The sequence below is a fragment of the Myotis daubentonii genome, chromosome 12 (genome assembly GCF_963259705.1).
Source record: "Myotis daubentonii chromosome 12, mMyoDau2.1, whole genome shotgun sequence".
NCBI classification, from domain to species: Eukaryota; Metazoa; Chordata; class Mammalia; order Chiroptera; family Vespertilionidae; genus Myotis; species Myotis daubentonii.
In genome coordinates this window covers 38,028,679-38,044,795 of record NC_081851.1, presented here as the reverse complement: position 1 = coordinate 38,044,795, position 16,117 = coordinate 38,028,679, and the positions used below count along the sequence as shown (strand labels likewise).

Here is a 16,117-nt window from a genome sequence, read left to right as displayed (position 1 = left end):
TTTTGAAAATTACAATTAATGTTTCAGAAAAACCTACTCAGTTTGCAGGTTCTTTTATCTCTATTCAATGTTAAAAGATGGGAAAAAAGGCATCCTTTTATATTAATGCATAAAAACCTTTGGGAAAGGGGGGGGAGGTTGGGGGTTAATGGGGAGGATGAGGACACATTTGTAATACCTTAACTAATAAAAAAAAAAAACCTTTGGGGAAAAAAACATCAGTGTTAACTAGGTATAGTTCATATAAGAAAGAGCTAATCTAATTTTTAAGTTCAGAACATCTGAGAAAGCATTTTTTGACCAATACAAAAGTTTATTTAACAAAAGTTCAATGTGAAAATGGACTGGACTCTATTTTCATATTGTAGTAAAACAGGTGCTGTGGAGAGGGGACATGTGGGAGCAGTTGATTTCTCTGGTAACTACATCCATTCTTCATACTCGTTCCAAGGCTTCTAACATGATGATACTATTTCCTCGTATTACCTAAGAGAAAAGTAAATTTAAAAAGGCCACAGTCATTTAACAGACATACCATGATTAAAGAATTTTCACCAAATCATTAATGGTTTTGCAGTATTAAATATCAGTTTGAGGCTTTTTTCAAGCCACAGGAATACCAAATAACTTGTCTTTTAATCACTCGTGAAGTCATATAAGCCCTTTTTAATGAGATGCACGTTATCTAGATCAAAGGCTAACAACTACCCCTTTGAGATATCAAGTCTCCAGTGACTCATTTCACCTCCTGATGGATTTGCTTTTCAAAATGCAATAATGAAAATACATTTGAAAAAAAAAAGAAAAAAAAAAAAGAAAATACATTTGAAATAAACAGTTAACAAATAAGCAGGATGCAAATAATATACCCATCACTGCCCCTAAGGCAGTAGTCGGCAAACTCATTAGTCAACAGAGCCAAATATCAACAGTACAACGATTGAAATTTGAGAGCCATATTTTTTAAACTTAAACTATATAGGTAGGTACATTGTTAACTAGGGTACTCCTAAGCTGGCCTTTGCTAAAAACGTCCTCAATCTGATTGAGGTACATTCGCTGAGGTCAACCCCTTCCAACTTTCCCATCACACTTGTCTTGTATACTTGTTTCAGATAGACGAGTGTGGATGGGAGAGTTGGAAGGAGTCGACCTCAGCGAACGTACCTCAAAACAATATACCTCCCCAACGCTGTGTATCCCATCGCCTGACCGACCGACACCCCCCAATTCTTCTAATGCCACTTTTTCAAAAGACTCGCCCAGTCTGAAAATCGACTTCTGTGCATGGGCCACGAAGTTTCAATTGCACTGTACGTGTGGGCCCGCACATGGTATTTTGTGGAAGAGCCACACTCAAGGGGCCAAAGAGCCGCATGTGGCTCTCGAGCTGCGGTTTGCTGACCACTGCCCTAAGGGATCCATAAATTAATGGGAAAATAAGTGCAATAGAATATGCATGTTATTAGTTTTGGGTGAAGATCAATTAGGAAACAAACCAGAATGAAAGTTGTGCAAAGCAGACTCTCTAAGAAATGGCATTTTAGCTGAGTTTTGAAAATTGGGTAGATTTTTCATAAGAAAATAGGAAATTCTGTATCTTATCTGGGGGATAAGGAAAGAATCTAAATGGCAGTAAAAGATTATGAAGAAGTGGAAACAAAGATAGTTTGCACCCAATCTTAGAAGGCCTCAAACGCCAATCTTAAAAGTGTTTGGAGTGGACCAAGAAACCAACAATGTGCTACTGAAAATTTCACAGTTGGAATGACCAGTTCTGGCAACAGCATAGACAGACAACCTTTGAACACCATCGGACTTAGGGGGCCAAATGCTCTCACAGTTGAAAATCTGTGTACAGCTTTTGACTCCCCAGTCATACCTCAAAGGGGATCGTTTCCAGGACCCTCTGCAGATACCAAAATCGACAGATGCTCATGTCCCTTATATAATAAAGCATACAGAAGGCTCTCCACATCCATGGATTCCCAACCACGAAAACAGTATTTTCAATCCATAGTTGGTTGAATCAGTGGATGTGAAACCCAGGGACACTGTAGCTACTGAAAAAAATCAGCGTATAGGTGGGCCTGCATAGTTTAAACCCATGTTGTTCAAGTGTTAACTGTATAAGAGAATGGGAGATAGTTTAGAGGCAAGAAGAGAAGTTATACAGAAAAGGCCCTAGGACTAGCCTAGTGCCTGACATAGCCAAACACTTATGAGAGCTCAGATGAAATGGCTAGTAACTGAGTTCAAGAGCGATAGAAAAATAAGTCAAACTCCAGCGCAAGGCTTCTGTGAAGAGTTTGGCAAAAGTAGGTTTACAGTTGTGAGCATGCAAAACAGAGTTTATTCTTGTATAACCTAGATCAGGTCACACCCAGATCAGGTCAAATAGAAGCTCAAGGAGAATGTACCCGAGAAGGTCGAATTACAGGAAACTTGGGGGAAAGTCTTTTTTTTTTTAAAAATATATTTTATTGATTTTCACAGAGAGGAAGGGAGAGGGATAGAGAGCTAGAAACATCTATCAGAGAGAAACATCGATCAGCTGCCTTCTGCACAACTCCCACTGGGGATATGCCTGCAACCAAGGTACATGCCCTTGACTGGAATCGAACCTGGGACCTTTCAGTCTGCAGGCCGACGCTCTATCCACTGAGCCAAACCGGTTAGGGCTGGGGGAAAGTCTTATACCTACAGACTCTAAGCTGTTTTTCCAGCCCTGATGATGGACTTTTCAAAATGCAGTAATGAAAATATATTTGAAACAAACGGTAACAAATATTGGAACAAGTCATTAAAAAAAAATTACACCCCTCTATTGCTCAAACTAAAAAAGGGGGTAAAGGGAAAAAAATCAAGTCTAACAACTAGAAACTCTTACCACCTCATAGAGGTCTCTACGCTCTATGATTTGCTAAAGCTAAGTTGTCCTTTTTGATTCAACTTTCCCAAGAAACTTGGACTTACCACTTAGTGTGTATATTGTCCTGTGCTGGGCAAAGAGAGGGATTCAAAGTCTGGGTTTTGCTGAGAAACATCAAAAATTGCCGAAGCCGGTTTGGCTCAGTGGATAGAGCGTCGGCCTGCGGACTGAAAGGTACCAGGTTCGATTCCGGTCAAGGGCATGTACCTGGGTTGCGGGCACATCCCCAGTAGGAGATGTGCAGGAGGCAGCTAATCGATGTTGCTCTCTCATCGATGATTCTAACTCTCTCTCTCTCTCCCTTCCTCTCTGTAAAAAATCAATAAGATATATTTAAAAAAAAAAAAAAAATGAACCCACAACCTTGACATATTGGGTCGATACTCTAACTGAGCTACCCAGCCAGGGCTTACCTTGACTATTTTTAAATTTGGGTGTGATAAACTAGAAATCCAGGTTAATTATATACATAATTAAAAATAAAATTATGATCGGCGGACTGGCAGATATGCATCAAATGGGCACTTGTTAAAAATGTAAAATCTCAGGTTCCACCCCCCATCTTATGAGTTAGGATCTGTATTTTTACAAGATTATCTGAGAATTCATAAAGATTTTTTTTTAGATATTTTATTTCTATATTTATTTATTTATTTTTTAGAGAGAGGAAGGGAGAGGCATAGAGAGATAGAACACCAATCAGAGAGAAAAATCATCAATCGGCTGCCTCCTGCATGCTCCCTACTGGGGATAAAGCCTGCAACCCAGGCATGTACCCTAACCAGGAATCCAAATGGTGATCTTTGGTTCCTTGATCGATGCTCAACCACTGAAACATGCAGGCCAGGTCATAAGCATGTTCTTAACCTTTACTACACATTACTATTTTAATATAACAAAACAAAACAAAAAGCACCACTAGGGATAGCTTCAATTGTTTTGGGGTAGAATCTAGTTTTTGTTTTTTTGGGAAAACTCAGGTGATTGTAAATGCTCTGTACCAGTGGTTAATCTTCACTTTACATTCCAATCATCTGCGGAACTTAAAAAACAAACAAACAAAAAACAAACCCCTCTAAGCTACATCCCAAACTAATATGATTCTAAGATGCAATTAAGATGCAGACCTACTGCTCTCTAATAAAGATTGACTATGGGCTTCTATTATAGAATAAAGCTAAAAAAAAAAAAAAAAAAAAAAAAAAAAAAAAAAAAAGACTTCCAACAGCAATTTCAAGTCCAAGGACCTCTGAGGGTTCTATGTAAGATGCAAATCTAACTTGCCAGTTAAGTGCAGATCTAACTTAAAGGTAACTGGGATATTAACCACAGTTGAATGACTGCCAAGTGTTAAACTCAAAGGAAGATGGAAAGTCTAATGTTGCCTGTAATTTGCCTAACTTCAGTTTAGTTCAAGACTTTGATAGAGGGAAATTGATGCTAATTCCAAATGAAAAATAAATCTCTTAAGAGAAATGTCACATCTTTACTTACCACCATCCCAATATTGTTCTGTTGCCCACCAGTTGCCATTTCCACACATTCATCTATCACAAGATTCATAAAGGGATCAAATCCCCGTAATATTCCTTGGACATGTCTGCCACCATTTAATTTCACTATAAAAAAAGGAAAGTGAAGTTTTAATAAAACTGTCCATTAACTATCAAGTATTCATTAAAAATTAGGTGGAGCGCAATGACTGAGCGTCCACTAATGAACCAGGAGGTCCCGGTTTGATTCCGGGTCAGGGTGTGTGCCCAGTTTCCAGCTTGCTTCCCCACTGTGCAGGAGGCAGCAGACCAATAATTCTCTCTCATCATTAATGTTTCTATCTCTCTCCCTCTCCTAAAAAAAATAAAAATAAATTAGGTGGAGTAAAAACCAGGTACATGAGATGTGCAATCCACTATCCTTACTATATGCTAAGCACTGGGCTAAACACTTCACATTTACTTCCACATTTAAACTTACAAGAATCCTGTAGAATTATCCCAACTTTTTACGAGGGAACTGAAGTATAAGGCTTTTAAAAGTAACTGATTCAAGGTTATACAGCTATTGTGTGGAAGGGCTTGGATTCAAACGGAAAGTTGCTTACCTATCTCTAAAGCCATGATCTTAACCCTTACAAACTTCAAATACTATGCAGGTCAGATTTTTAGTTCTTGTCTATGTCCTTTGTTTTTTTTTTAAAAAAAGATAAAATTTCAAATATCACAAAATAGAAAAATCCTTTTAATTTTGTGACAGTGAGGGAGGGCTTATATAAACTTTTGAAAAGCCTGAAGTTCTGTGCAATTTATTAAATTGCAAAAATTGGGCAAATAAAACTGTCTAGTTAGGATTTTGCTAGACCTGCTTCATTCATCAGAGGCCCTGTGTGCTTTGAATCTTTATAAAGTTGCTCCAAACACTGTATACTGCCAAGACATTTGTAAAGAGCAACTTAATAATTAAAAACAAAAAAAGAAAACTTACATGACAACTTCTTGTCCATAAACCTGAAACAGCAAGGAGATAAAGATTATATAACTGCTAAAATTATATTTACACAATAGAAATAACGAAATTTAGTACTTATACAAAGCAATGTATTTTGGGAAGAAGCAAGATAATAAATAAGTTAATGTACATTAAATTGAGTCTTTATACTGACGTGAATTACAAAAACATTCTCGTTGTTCAATATTCACCTAATTTCCTATGGCTGGATTTTATAGCCGTAATAGAATAACAAATATTTTATTTTATTTTGATTACTTCGAAAACCAAACAAAATTTTGAAGAAATTAGAAGTTGTAATCAAACCACATCCAACCCAATAGCTATATTTGAGACAATAAGTGGTGTTTTAATATTAAGGTTTTATTCTTCAATACATAATGATAGTTTAGCAAAATAATTGCATATTCTGAACATTTAAACAATTTAAACACGAAAATCCCATCTCAGCAGAGTACTATACCGGATCTAGTACAGGATGGTTAACAAAGGGTTCGAGATCTTCAAGCCACGGGGGAGAGCGTGGGGGAGCCGTGGGGCCGGGACCTCGGCCAGGGCCTAGGCCAAATCGGGGAAAGCCAGGGGCCTAAGCTGCCTTGGGTAACCATGCCGACCTAGCAAAAATGCGATTTCTGCGCGGGTCCAGGCCCGGAAGCGTGGGACCCCGGCTGGGACCCGCGCGGCCGAGGACCCGAATGCGCACGCCAGGCGCACTGACGGGAAATGGAGGGGCATACAAAGAAGCCGCCAATCACCCGCGGCCCCCGCAGGTACTTACTTTTTTAACTCGGGAGGGTGAGCTTTGCTCATGGTGGCCAAGCGAGCTGAAAGATACTTCCAAACGGAATTCGGGGCCGCTCTGGCGCTCCCGCGGTAGGCCCGGCGTTTTGCGTCTGACGTCACCGATCCGTTAGCCAATCGGTTGCCGGCAACTTTCACATTTCACCTCGCGATACTAAGGGGAAGCCTGAGCGTGTAGACTAGTCCCGAGCTTCCGGTTGCGTCGCCAGCGATTGGCCAGGGCAGAGGGGTGTGGCCTCGCGAAGTCCTTGATTTCGTTTTCTCGTCCATAAGATTGAGATACAGGTCCCGACTCTTTTTTTTTAAAACTATATTTTATTGATTTTTTTACAGAGAGGAAGGGAGAGGGGCAGAGAGTTAGAAACATCGATGAGAGAGAAACAGCGACCAGCTGCCTCCTGCACACCCCCCACTGGAGATGCGCCCGCAACCAAGGCACATGCCCCTGACCAGAATCGAACCTGGGACCCTTCAGGCAGCAGGCCGATGCTCTATCCACTGAGACAAACCGGCTAGGGCAGGTCCCAACTCTTTTAAATAACACTCGTTAATCCCTAATTTTAGTGGATCGCGTCGTTTATTTTATTAACGTCTAGCAAATGAAAATAAGCTCTAGATAGGTGGGCCCCTGATAATTTTTTGGAATGTATTCCCACAGCATATTGCTTGCTAAGCTTAGGGTTTAACATCGCAATTAGTGACCTCTGCACCAGGATAGGATGACATGCCTCGGTTCCCAATAATTTGAATCCAGAGCCTGGAAGTAGATTCCCGATGGGATGGTCTTGCTATTCTTGCAACACTGCCTACGGATCCCTACTTAAATGTGAGATGTACCTTGATCCCATACATAAAACATGAAGCACAGCACACAAACTCTCCGAGGTATTGATTTTCAAGTCAAAAGTGTTAAGTGTAAAAAGTAGTCTCTGACTTGTTCTCAGTTAAGTTACCCAAAATAGGGGAATCCACATTAATGAATGAAATACAATAGGGATTAGAGAAGACTTGGACCAAAATAGAAAAGCCTTGGTGATTCTAAGTACCGGCTGGTTCTCTTAAAATTGAATTCATTCCTAATATTCAGGAATGGCTCTACAGGGGTGGGCAAAAAGACTTATAGTTGTGAGTACACGAAACAGTCTTTATTCTTATATTATTATTTATTATTGTATTTTCCATATGAACTGTAAACCTAATTTTGCCCACCCCTGTACTGAAATGCCAATGATAGTAAAGACTTAGTTAAACAAATATATTTTGTATTCTCTTGCTATTCAAAATCCTAGACACTGCATCTTCTCTCGAGGGGCCATAACAGTATCTTTTCTACCTCCTACTGTTAGTGTTTAGTTGAAACTAGAAACCTGACATATTAGTAGATAATGAATCTTTTTTTTAGTTTTATTTGTAGTTTCTATCTTTTTACTAGTACATTAATGGACTTCAAGTAAAAGTGCCCTAGTCTGCCCTTGAAATTTTTCCCATTTACAACAACCAGGTCCTGCATCCAAAACATAACACATAATTTTCACTCTTCTGGACCTCATAAGAAACTTATTTCACACATTACAATGAAAAGCATTCTTAGAAAGTTATATATTCACTGCCCAGATATAAAAAACACAATAGTAGAGGAAAATTAAACCTTATTTATTTTTTAAAACCAGACCATTAGGAAAATATATCACAGTCTTGAAACAGCAAACAGACAAGCTATTTTATCATTTCAAGTAATAAGTTGGTAAAAAGACAGCAGCTCCTTATCAAAACAGTAAGGTGCCAGAGCTGGGGAAGGAACACTATATGTTGCAAAGGGCCTGGCAAAAGTGGTATTTGGTAATGGGGGGCTGCCCCTCTTTTTTCTCCCTTGATCTTCCTATTGCCAAAAGATTGTCTCAGTAGGGCTCTGTTATTTGAGGGGGCTACGTAAGCGATACTGGATTCAGGTTTCATTCCTGAAAACCAGGTTTTTCCCCCAAATCCAGTAGTTCGTAACTCTTCATGAAGCAGCAACAGTTCCTCTCTCACTGTTTATTCCTGGATATTGGTATACAGCACAATCAAAACCCTCTTGCCCTTCAAGGTGGAGTACCACGGCAAGATGGTCCCGTCACTTTGCTGTAGACAGGCTTAGGACCCATCACGGCAGCCAGTGAGAAGGAAGGTCTGCTTCCATGTCCAGGGTGACATTGCCTCTCATGTTTCTGTAGGGTTTCCGAGCTGAAAGGTGTAATGTGTGAGCATTTAAATGCATGTCCGCCTCTGGGACAGAAACGATATCTATCCAAAGGAACCTTTTCAAGTTCTTATCCAAACTACCTCCCTCAACTCCACATCTTAAATGAACTTTATGCCCTTGTACCTAAAACCAAACCAAACCAAACCAAACCAATACTCAGAAACCGTTTTTCCGCTTCTCAATTAGTAACCTCATGGCTTTTGTTTCACAGCTTATGGACAATGGTGTGGTAATGCTTCTGGTAAACAGGAGGTTGGCAACAAACAGAAACACCTCCCTTCCCCTCCCACCAGACCACTGGCAGGTCAGAGGACACTGTCAGCTTGTCGGTACCTCAGAGGGCTCTGGCTTCATTTGAGGGAAATGCTTGCTGCCAGGATAAGCATTTGCCACATAAAATTTAGGCCCTCAAAAACTCTCTGACCCAAACTTTAGCACCAGTTTTTCCCCCCATTTCACTTTCTAGGAATAAACATAAAAGAACCCAGTCCAGAGGCAAGTGACACATGCCTTAAACTTGCTGCCATCCTTAATTTCTTCATCCCTAAACTGCTTAAAAGACCAACATTCGCACTCTTCATTTTAAACAGGTTCCTGCCCTCAGCCTCCATGGCCAACGGCAAAGACTGCTATTTCTGAATGGATGAGAGAGACTCCTTCATCTTCTTGGTCATGGTGGGAATGAGGTTCATATGGTCATCCACGCACTTGGTCACACAACTCTCCAGCTGCCGCTTCACCTGACGCTCTTTACTCCCTGCATCTATGGAGTCTTTGGCTTTGTCGTTGCAATGCATGGTGCACCGGGCCAGGCGGTCCTGCGGCAAGAAGGAAGAGAACAGAGAAGGCTGAGAAGTTGGCCTCTATTTACCGAGTGCTTATCACATGCCAGGCCTTGTGCTACATACAGGTAAGTCCTCTCTTAAGGTTGTCATGGAACTTCAGTGAAACGATGTATAACGATGCCAAGTTTACCATAGGCTAATTTGTATACAGGAGTCAAGTTCCTCTGGTTTCTTATCCATGTTATAACAGATGACGTTGTTTGAAGACCTGCTGTGTTTTGGCTTGACATGTATTATCCTGATGAATTAAAGAGACCTTATGGTGAAATTAACCAGGATTATCCTGACTGAAACAAAGGGTAGCACCAGAAGGACCCAGACAAAGCATTACTACAAAGCAGGTAAATGACAGAATAAATTGTACAGAAGCTCTTTCCAGGAAGTGAGAAGTAACTAGAGACCAGTTACTCAATTACAGAAAGACTTATAAACATCTTGAGTATTTAATGTCTGTCCTTGCTATAGAAAAACACTCAAAAATTACTTATTGACTATCTTCTATGTGTCAGATACTCTCCTAATGGGGGATACAGCAATGAATAAAACAGATAAAGTCCTTGCCCTTATAGAACTTATATTCCACTAAGGGTAGATAGACCAACAAAATAAATAAGTGGAGATGTTGAGGAAACCGCTGGATATATGAATTTGGAGATCAGGACTAGAGTTGGTCTAAAGACATGTAGTTGTCAGCAAATAAATGATAATTATAACCATGAGACCAGAGAACTAGACAGAAAAAAGGTTCAAGAACAGCCCTGGGGATTCCCATGTTCAGAGGCTGGAAAGGGGAAAAGCCGGCAAAGGAGGTCGTAAAAGTATGGCTAAGGAGAGAGGCAGAAAACCAGGAAAGTGAGGTGTCCTGGTAGCCAACTAAAGTGTTTCAAGGAGGGCAAAAGTGATGCACTGTGTAAATGACGCAGATCGGTTGAGTGAGATGAGGAATGAGAAATGACCACTGGATTTAGCTCAATGGAGAGGAGTGGCAAGAGCAGTTCTGGCACAGGAGAAGAGTAAGTCTGAGTGGAGAGGGCTGAAATGTTATACAGCAGTTCAGGAGTCAAAATTTCAAAGAGCCTATTTATAAAATGAGGTGTCAAAATAAACACAAAAATCTTTTGGAGTTTCATGATTTTGGAGACATTATTCTTATCAGCAATTTTAAATAATTTCATGTAGCAGAGATAAAAATGTATCACATTAGATATAATTTATCCATGTGAACAGAATCTCAGACTATGAAGAACTGAATAGAAATGGGCCCTGCTTCCCCCAAGTTCCAGAAAAATACACTCAGAGGAAGGAAGTAAAATGAAGTTGTGGCTACCCTTTGCTCCAGACAGGGATTTGGGGGACTCCTAGTGACCTCAGAGGGGCTTGTGAGGCAGGGAGTCAGCAATAATAACGCTTCATATAAATGACTGCTCTTTAGTAACATGGGGGCTACCTTCTGTGTGTAGCAAGTAGGGGCTACACCCAGAGTGTGTAAATCCATAAGATGATGGTAGGATCTTCCTCTAATCTGTACGCTTTAAGACTAGTCTATTCCACTTTCCTGGGGATTCTGCTATTATATGAATGAATGAATATATGTTTTAGATAGATCTGTACTATACAGTACACATACATATTATATTTGGTAACTACAGAAAAAAAAAGCATAGGGCTCTTGGTTATGAACTCCCTCCGTAACTCATGGTTTCTATGGGAAATATAGCGCTCGATCTCCAGTATTGTGTCCAAAATTTCAAACTCGGTGAAGGCTGGTTGACCACAGCACTGGGACATTGCTCACCTGGAACTTCTCCAACTCGCTGGTAACCAGGGCCTGGGCTTGAGCCAGAGGTGCGTGGCAGCGCTCAATGCACTGGTGCACCTGCTGCATGGACGCCTGGCTGTCCTCACAACAGTCAGCGCTGCACCGGAACATGAGGCCCTGGGAAGAGAGGGCAGAGAGCGGTCAGGTAGGGACAGAGATGACCAATGAAGTGCAACAGGGGCTGGGGGGGGGGGGTCTATATATTTGCACCTCTCCTCAGACTAGCCATCGGGGCGTTAAGACCACAACCGGGAAAACTATCCTCAGTCCCTCGCAGAGTGTTTCATAGCCTTCTTGCTTCTATCTCAGTGGCAACTGTTGCCTCCAGGGCTGGGTGGACACGGAGGTGGCGGTGGGTCAGAGGAAGCCAAATTCTGAGAACCAGGTGCCCATACCACAGAGTTCAGAGGCCAGCAACCTAGTCATCTAAGTTGCACCAGGGGGTAACCCATCCATTAATTCATGGCAAGGGAACCTCACAATCCTTTCAGGAAGGCAGGACCAACACCACGAAACATCAGGGGATCAAGGCGGAACAACACATAAACCAGCGCTCGGTGCCCCGAGACCTGGGCATGACCTGGCCACTGCGGGGCGGAGCGCTCTCGCCTTCCCGTCTCTCACCTGGGCTGGGCTTTCCCCGCGGGCAGCGCCCGTGCACAGGGGCCGGGCCAGAGGGGAAGGTGGCGGGGCAACACCTCACCGCGGGGCTCGCTAACCCTGGTCCGGCCCCCTTCACCCCCGTGCAGGCCGGGGCGATAAACGGCCTTGAGCCTGGCGAGGACGCACACATTTCATCGGCTCGGCCGAAGCGCTAGAGTTTCTGCCCCAGGGCCAGGCCTGCTTCCGGGGGCGCCACAGCCACCCCAGGGGCCCCGACTGGGCTCTGCGGAGGGGGCGGCTGCGGGAAGGGGCCGGGCGTCGCGGGCAGGGGCCGAGCATGCCGGACCGCACCGGCGGGTTTCCCTCGAATCGGCTCCCGCCCGCTACCTGCATCTTGCGGATATTCTCTCTCTCCAGACTCTTCACCATGGTGTCCACCGCCTCCTGCACCCGAAGCTGCTGCACGTCCGCCATGGCGACCCCGCGCTGCACCGCGCCGCGACGGCGCCCACATGGACTCCGCGCCCGGACCCGCCCCCTCGCCGCCGCTTCCCGGGTCACCGCGGCCGTCCTTCCCTGCCCACGCCGCCGCCTGGCGGCCGAGAGGAGCAACTGCACGCCGCGCGCGCTCCCCCGCCCCGCGCGCTCCCTCCTGCCCCGCCCGCTCCCCCGCCCCCGCGCGCTCCCTCCTGCCCCGCCCGCTCCCCCGCCCCGCGCGCTCCCTCCTGCCCCGCCCGCTCCCCCGCCCCCGCGCGCTCCCTCCTGCCCCGCCCATTCCTTCTTTCCCGCGCTCTCCCCTGCCCCGCGCGCTCCCTCCTGCCCCACCCGCTCCCTCCTGCCCCGCCCGCTCCCCCGCCCCGCGCGCTCCCTCCTGCCCCGCCCGCTCCCCCGCCCCCGCGCGCTCCCTCCTGCCCCGCCCGCTCCCCCGCCCCCGCGCGCTCCCTCCTGCCCCGCCCGCTCCCCCGCCCCCGCGCGCTCCCTCCTGCCCCGCCCATTCCTTCTTTCCCGCGCTCTCCCCTGCCCCGCGCGCTCCCTCCTGCCCCGCGCGCTCCCCCGCCCCCGCGCGCTCCCTCCTGCCCCGCCCGCTCCCCCGCCCCCGCGCGCTCCCTCCTGCCCCGCGCGCTCCCTCCTGCCCCGCCCGCTCCCCCGCCCCGCCTGCTCCCTCCTTCCCCGCCGGCTCCCGGCGTGGGCACCCCGCCCTAGCCGCCTCCGGGAACCGACGGCTTATTCGCTTGATCCTGCACGGGGCACCGCAACTGCCTTACTCCCTTCCCTTCTCCTCTTCCTTCCGTCTCTTCCAACTCTTAGCACATATTCAATACGTACAATTAACGTACAGAAATATGCTCAGATCTTAGGTGTACAGCTTGATGAATTTTAACAAACCTGCTCTTTCCCAGTCTCTGCCCTTTCTCCCCTGTTCCCTCACTCCCTTACCCCAGGTAACAATTGATCTGCTTTCCGTCGCTACAAGGTTACATTTTCCCTTTCTGAAATTTTATATATATAGGGTGGGCAAGAGTAGGATTATAGTTGTTTGGTATGGAAAATAACACAATAGTGAATACATAATATAAGAATAAACTCTCATAACTGTAAACCTACTTTTGCCCACCCCATATTACTCTTTTTTCTGTCTGACTTCTTCACCTAGCATAAGCTTTTGAGATCCAGCGCTGGCATTGACTCCTGTTCCTTGCCGAACGGTAGCCCATTAAACAGACATAGCACAATTTATTTTTCCATTCCCCTGTTGACATTTGGGTCTTTTCCAGTTATTAGCTGTTATGAATAGAGCGGTGACTGAACATGCTTGAGTAAGTCTTTTGTAGACATAGATTTCCATTACTGCTGGGTAAATATCTGGAAGTGGATTTGTTAGATTGTTGGTAGATATATGTTTATGCATTTATAAAATACTAGTGGGGGATGACAGCATGAGTGGTGGGGAGGTTGGGGGTTAATGGGGGGGGGGATGAGGACACATTTGTAATACCTTAACCAATAAAGAAATAATAATAAAAAAAACACTAGTGACTTGGTGCACGGATTCGTGCACATTGAAAGGAAATTAATTAGAGGGTGCCGGTGGGGTAGGACTGGGTGAGAAGGGCCCGACACACCCTGGAGCCAACCTCCCATAGTCCCTCCTTGGTATCTGTGGAGTGAGCAGGGTCCCTCCACCTGGCCCGTGGGGATCGGGCCGAAACTGGCTCTCTGACATCCTCCGAGGGGTCCCAGAGTACGAGAGGGCACTCTGCAATGTTGCTGTTGTACAGGGTGTGGAACGCAATCTGCAGTAAACCAGATTTGGGGTGGACAGTGCCCCAGCAACAACATAACCCACGGCCCAAGGTGGAATCGCGTGGCCTTGCAAGGAATTGGGCTCCCTCCTCTCTGGTTTTGGGGTGCATCATGTGAGAACTGCTGCTGCCAAGTCACTGCAGCTCAGCAGTTCCCGGTGGTCAGTGTGCGTCATAGCGACTGGTTGGACGGTAGGAGGGACACTTAGCATATTAGCCTTTTATGTATATAGAATCTATATTAGCTTCAAAGCCAATGCAGAGGCTACAGATATTCAATTGATGATGGAACATTTACATGCCAGCAACAGCAAGCCGTTTCTGAGCTCCTGGAACAGTTCTATCTGGAATGCCCCACCTTCCACCTCCAGCTTCCTTATCCTATGCATTCACTTATTCAACACATATTGGGTCCTTGCTAGATGCCAGGCACCGTGCTAGGTAGGGGTAAGGGTCCACAGGGGAGCATCAGTGAAGGCGAAGGGGGCAGACAAAGGCAATGGAAGAGATGTGCTCTAGGGGATGGTCCAGGCTGGCAAGAAGGAGGTGAGGGGTTCAGGTGCCTCAGGAAAGTTTTCTTAGAGCTGTTTGCCTGGCACACAAGAGGTGAAGAGAATGCCATGCCAGGCACAGGGGACTGCTGTGAACAAAACAGAATGTGAAATAGCTTGAAGCTTTGGGGACACCAAGTGATTCTGCTGACTTGGATCTTGGAGTAGAAAAGGAAACTGATGAGTGGGGGGACACAAGGAAAGGGGCCCTGACATTGGAATTTAGGCATTTGTTGCTATTGGGCACTAGATGGCAGGAGAACTCTGGTGTGAGGGTAGGGGGAGGCTTGGGTCAACCTATGTCCTTTCAAGAAAGCTGCTTTCCAGTGTTCGCTTCGGCAGCACATATGCTAAAATTGGAGCGATACAGAGAAGATTAGCATGGCCCCTGTGCAAGGATGATACGCAAATTCGTGTAGCGTTCCATATTAAAAAAAAAAAAAAGAAAGAAAGCTGCTTTCTGGGTAGACCTAGACTCTAGGACAGCCGTGGGCAAACTATGGCCCGCTGGCTGGATCCGGCCCGTTTGAAATGAATAAAACAAACAAAAAAAAAGACCGTACCCTTTTATGTAATGATGTTTACTTTGAATTTATATTAGTTCACACAAACACTCCATCCATGCTTTTGTTCCGACCCTCCGGTCCAGTTTAAGAACCCATTGTGGCCCTCGAGTCAAAAAGTTTGCCCACCCCTGCGTCTAGGAGGTGGTCGGCAAACTCATTAGTCAACAGAGCCAAATATCAACAGTACAATGATGAAATTTCTTGAGAGCCAATTTTTTTAAACTTAAACTATATATGTAGGTACATTGTTATTAACTTAATTAGGGTACTTCTAAGGCTTAGGAAGAGCCACACTCAAGGGGCCAAAAAGCCGCATGTGGCTCGAGAGCCACAGTTTGTGGACCACGGACCTAGAGGGTATTATGGTAAGTGAAATAAATCAGTCAGAGAAAGACACATATCATATAATTTCACTTATTTGTGAAGTCTAACGAATAGTATAAATGAACAAAGGAAACAGAAAACGACTCATAGATACAAGAGAACAGATTGATGGTTTCCAGGGGGTGGGGGTTGGGAGACTGGTTGAAAAAGGTAAAGGGATTGAGAAGTACAGATTGCCGGTTTCAAAATACTAGTAGTCATAGGGTCCTAAAGTACAGCGTAGACAATATAGTCAATAATATTCTAAGAACTATGTATGGTGCCAGGTGGGCACTGGATATATCAGGGGAACACTAACCATCATGCTGTACACCTAAGACTAATACAAAACAACATGGAATGCAAATTGATTGAAAAAATAGGTAAAGAAAGAAAGCTGCTTCCTTCAAGCACAGGCTCTCTCTAGCCCTAAGTGCTGGTAAAACGCCCTGGTCACAGCTGCTCATTATATATATATATATATATATATATATATATATATATATATATATATATATATATATATATACTTATTATCTGCGAGATTTTTTTGAGTTTGTTTTGTTTTTATTTTCAATACTAGGGGC

At 44.5% G+C, this 16,117-nt stretch overlaps 2 protein-coding genes and 1 non-coding gene across 7 annotated transcripts; 1 reads left to right on the top strand and 2 right to left on the bottom strand.

Moving 5' to 3' along the window:
- Window positions 1–310: 310 nt before the first annotated feature.
- SNRPG (small nuclear ribonucleoprotein polypeptide G) lies at window positions 311–6,417 on the bottom strand. Of its 5 annotated transcripts, XM_059659512.1 has the most exons (5): window positions 6,216–6,412; window positions 5,414–5,436; window positions 5,034–5,111; window positions 4,427–4,551; window positions 311–486 (listed from the first exon to the last, which is right to left on the bottom strand). In XM_059659512.1, exons 3-5 carry the CDS (start codon window positions 5,047–5,049, stop codon window positions 436–438), a joined length of 192 nt encoding a protein of 63 aa, XP_059515495.1. In that variant the 5' UTR covers window positions 5,050–5,111; window positions 5,414–5,436; window positions 6,216–6,412; the 3' UTR covers window positions 311–435. The 5 variants fall into 5 exon arrangements, with proteins under 5 accessions (XP_059515495.1, XP_059515492.1, XP_059515493.1 ...); XM_059659509.1 differs by lacking the exon at window positions 5,034–5,111 and having other exon boundaries at window positions 6,216–6,417; XM_059659510.1 differs by lacking the exons at window positions 5,034–5,111; window positions 6,216–6,412 and adding an exon at window positions 5,901–6,186.
- A 1,453-nt stretch (window positions 6,418–7,870) lies between these two features.
- FAM136A (family with sequence similarity 136 member A) lies at window positions 7,871–12,321 on the bottom strand. The gene is made up of 3 exons (XM_059659508.1): window positions 12,135–12,321; window positions 11,121–11,261; window positions 7,871–9,298 (listed from the first exon to the last, which is right to left on the bottom strand). The coding sequence occupies exons 1-3, from the start codon at window positions 12,219–12,221 to the stop codon at window positions 9,110–9,112; spliced, it is 417 nt and encodes a 138-aa protein (XP_059515491.1). The 5' UTR covers window positions 12,222–12,321; the 3' UTR covers window positions 7,871–9,109.
- A 2,606-nt stretch (window positions 12,322–14,927) lies between these two features.
- LOC132214149 (U6 spliceosomal RNA) lies at window positions 14,928–15,034 on the top strand. The gene has a single exon (XR_009448226.1). It is a non-coding gene; the product is annotated as a U6 spliceosomal RNA (small nuclear RNA).
- Window positions 15,035–16,117: the final 1,083 nt, after the last annotated feature.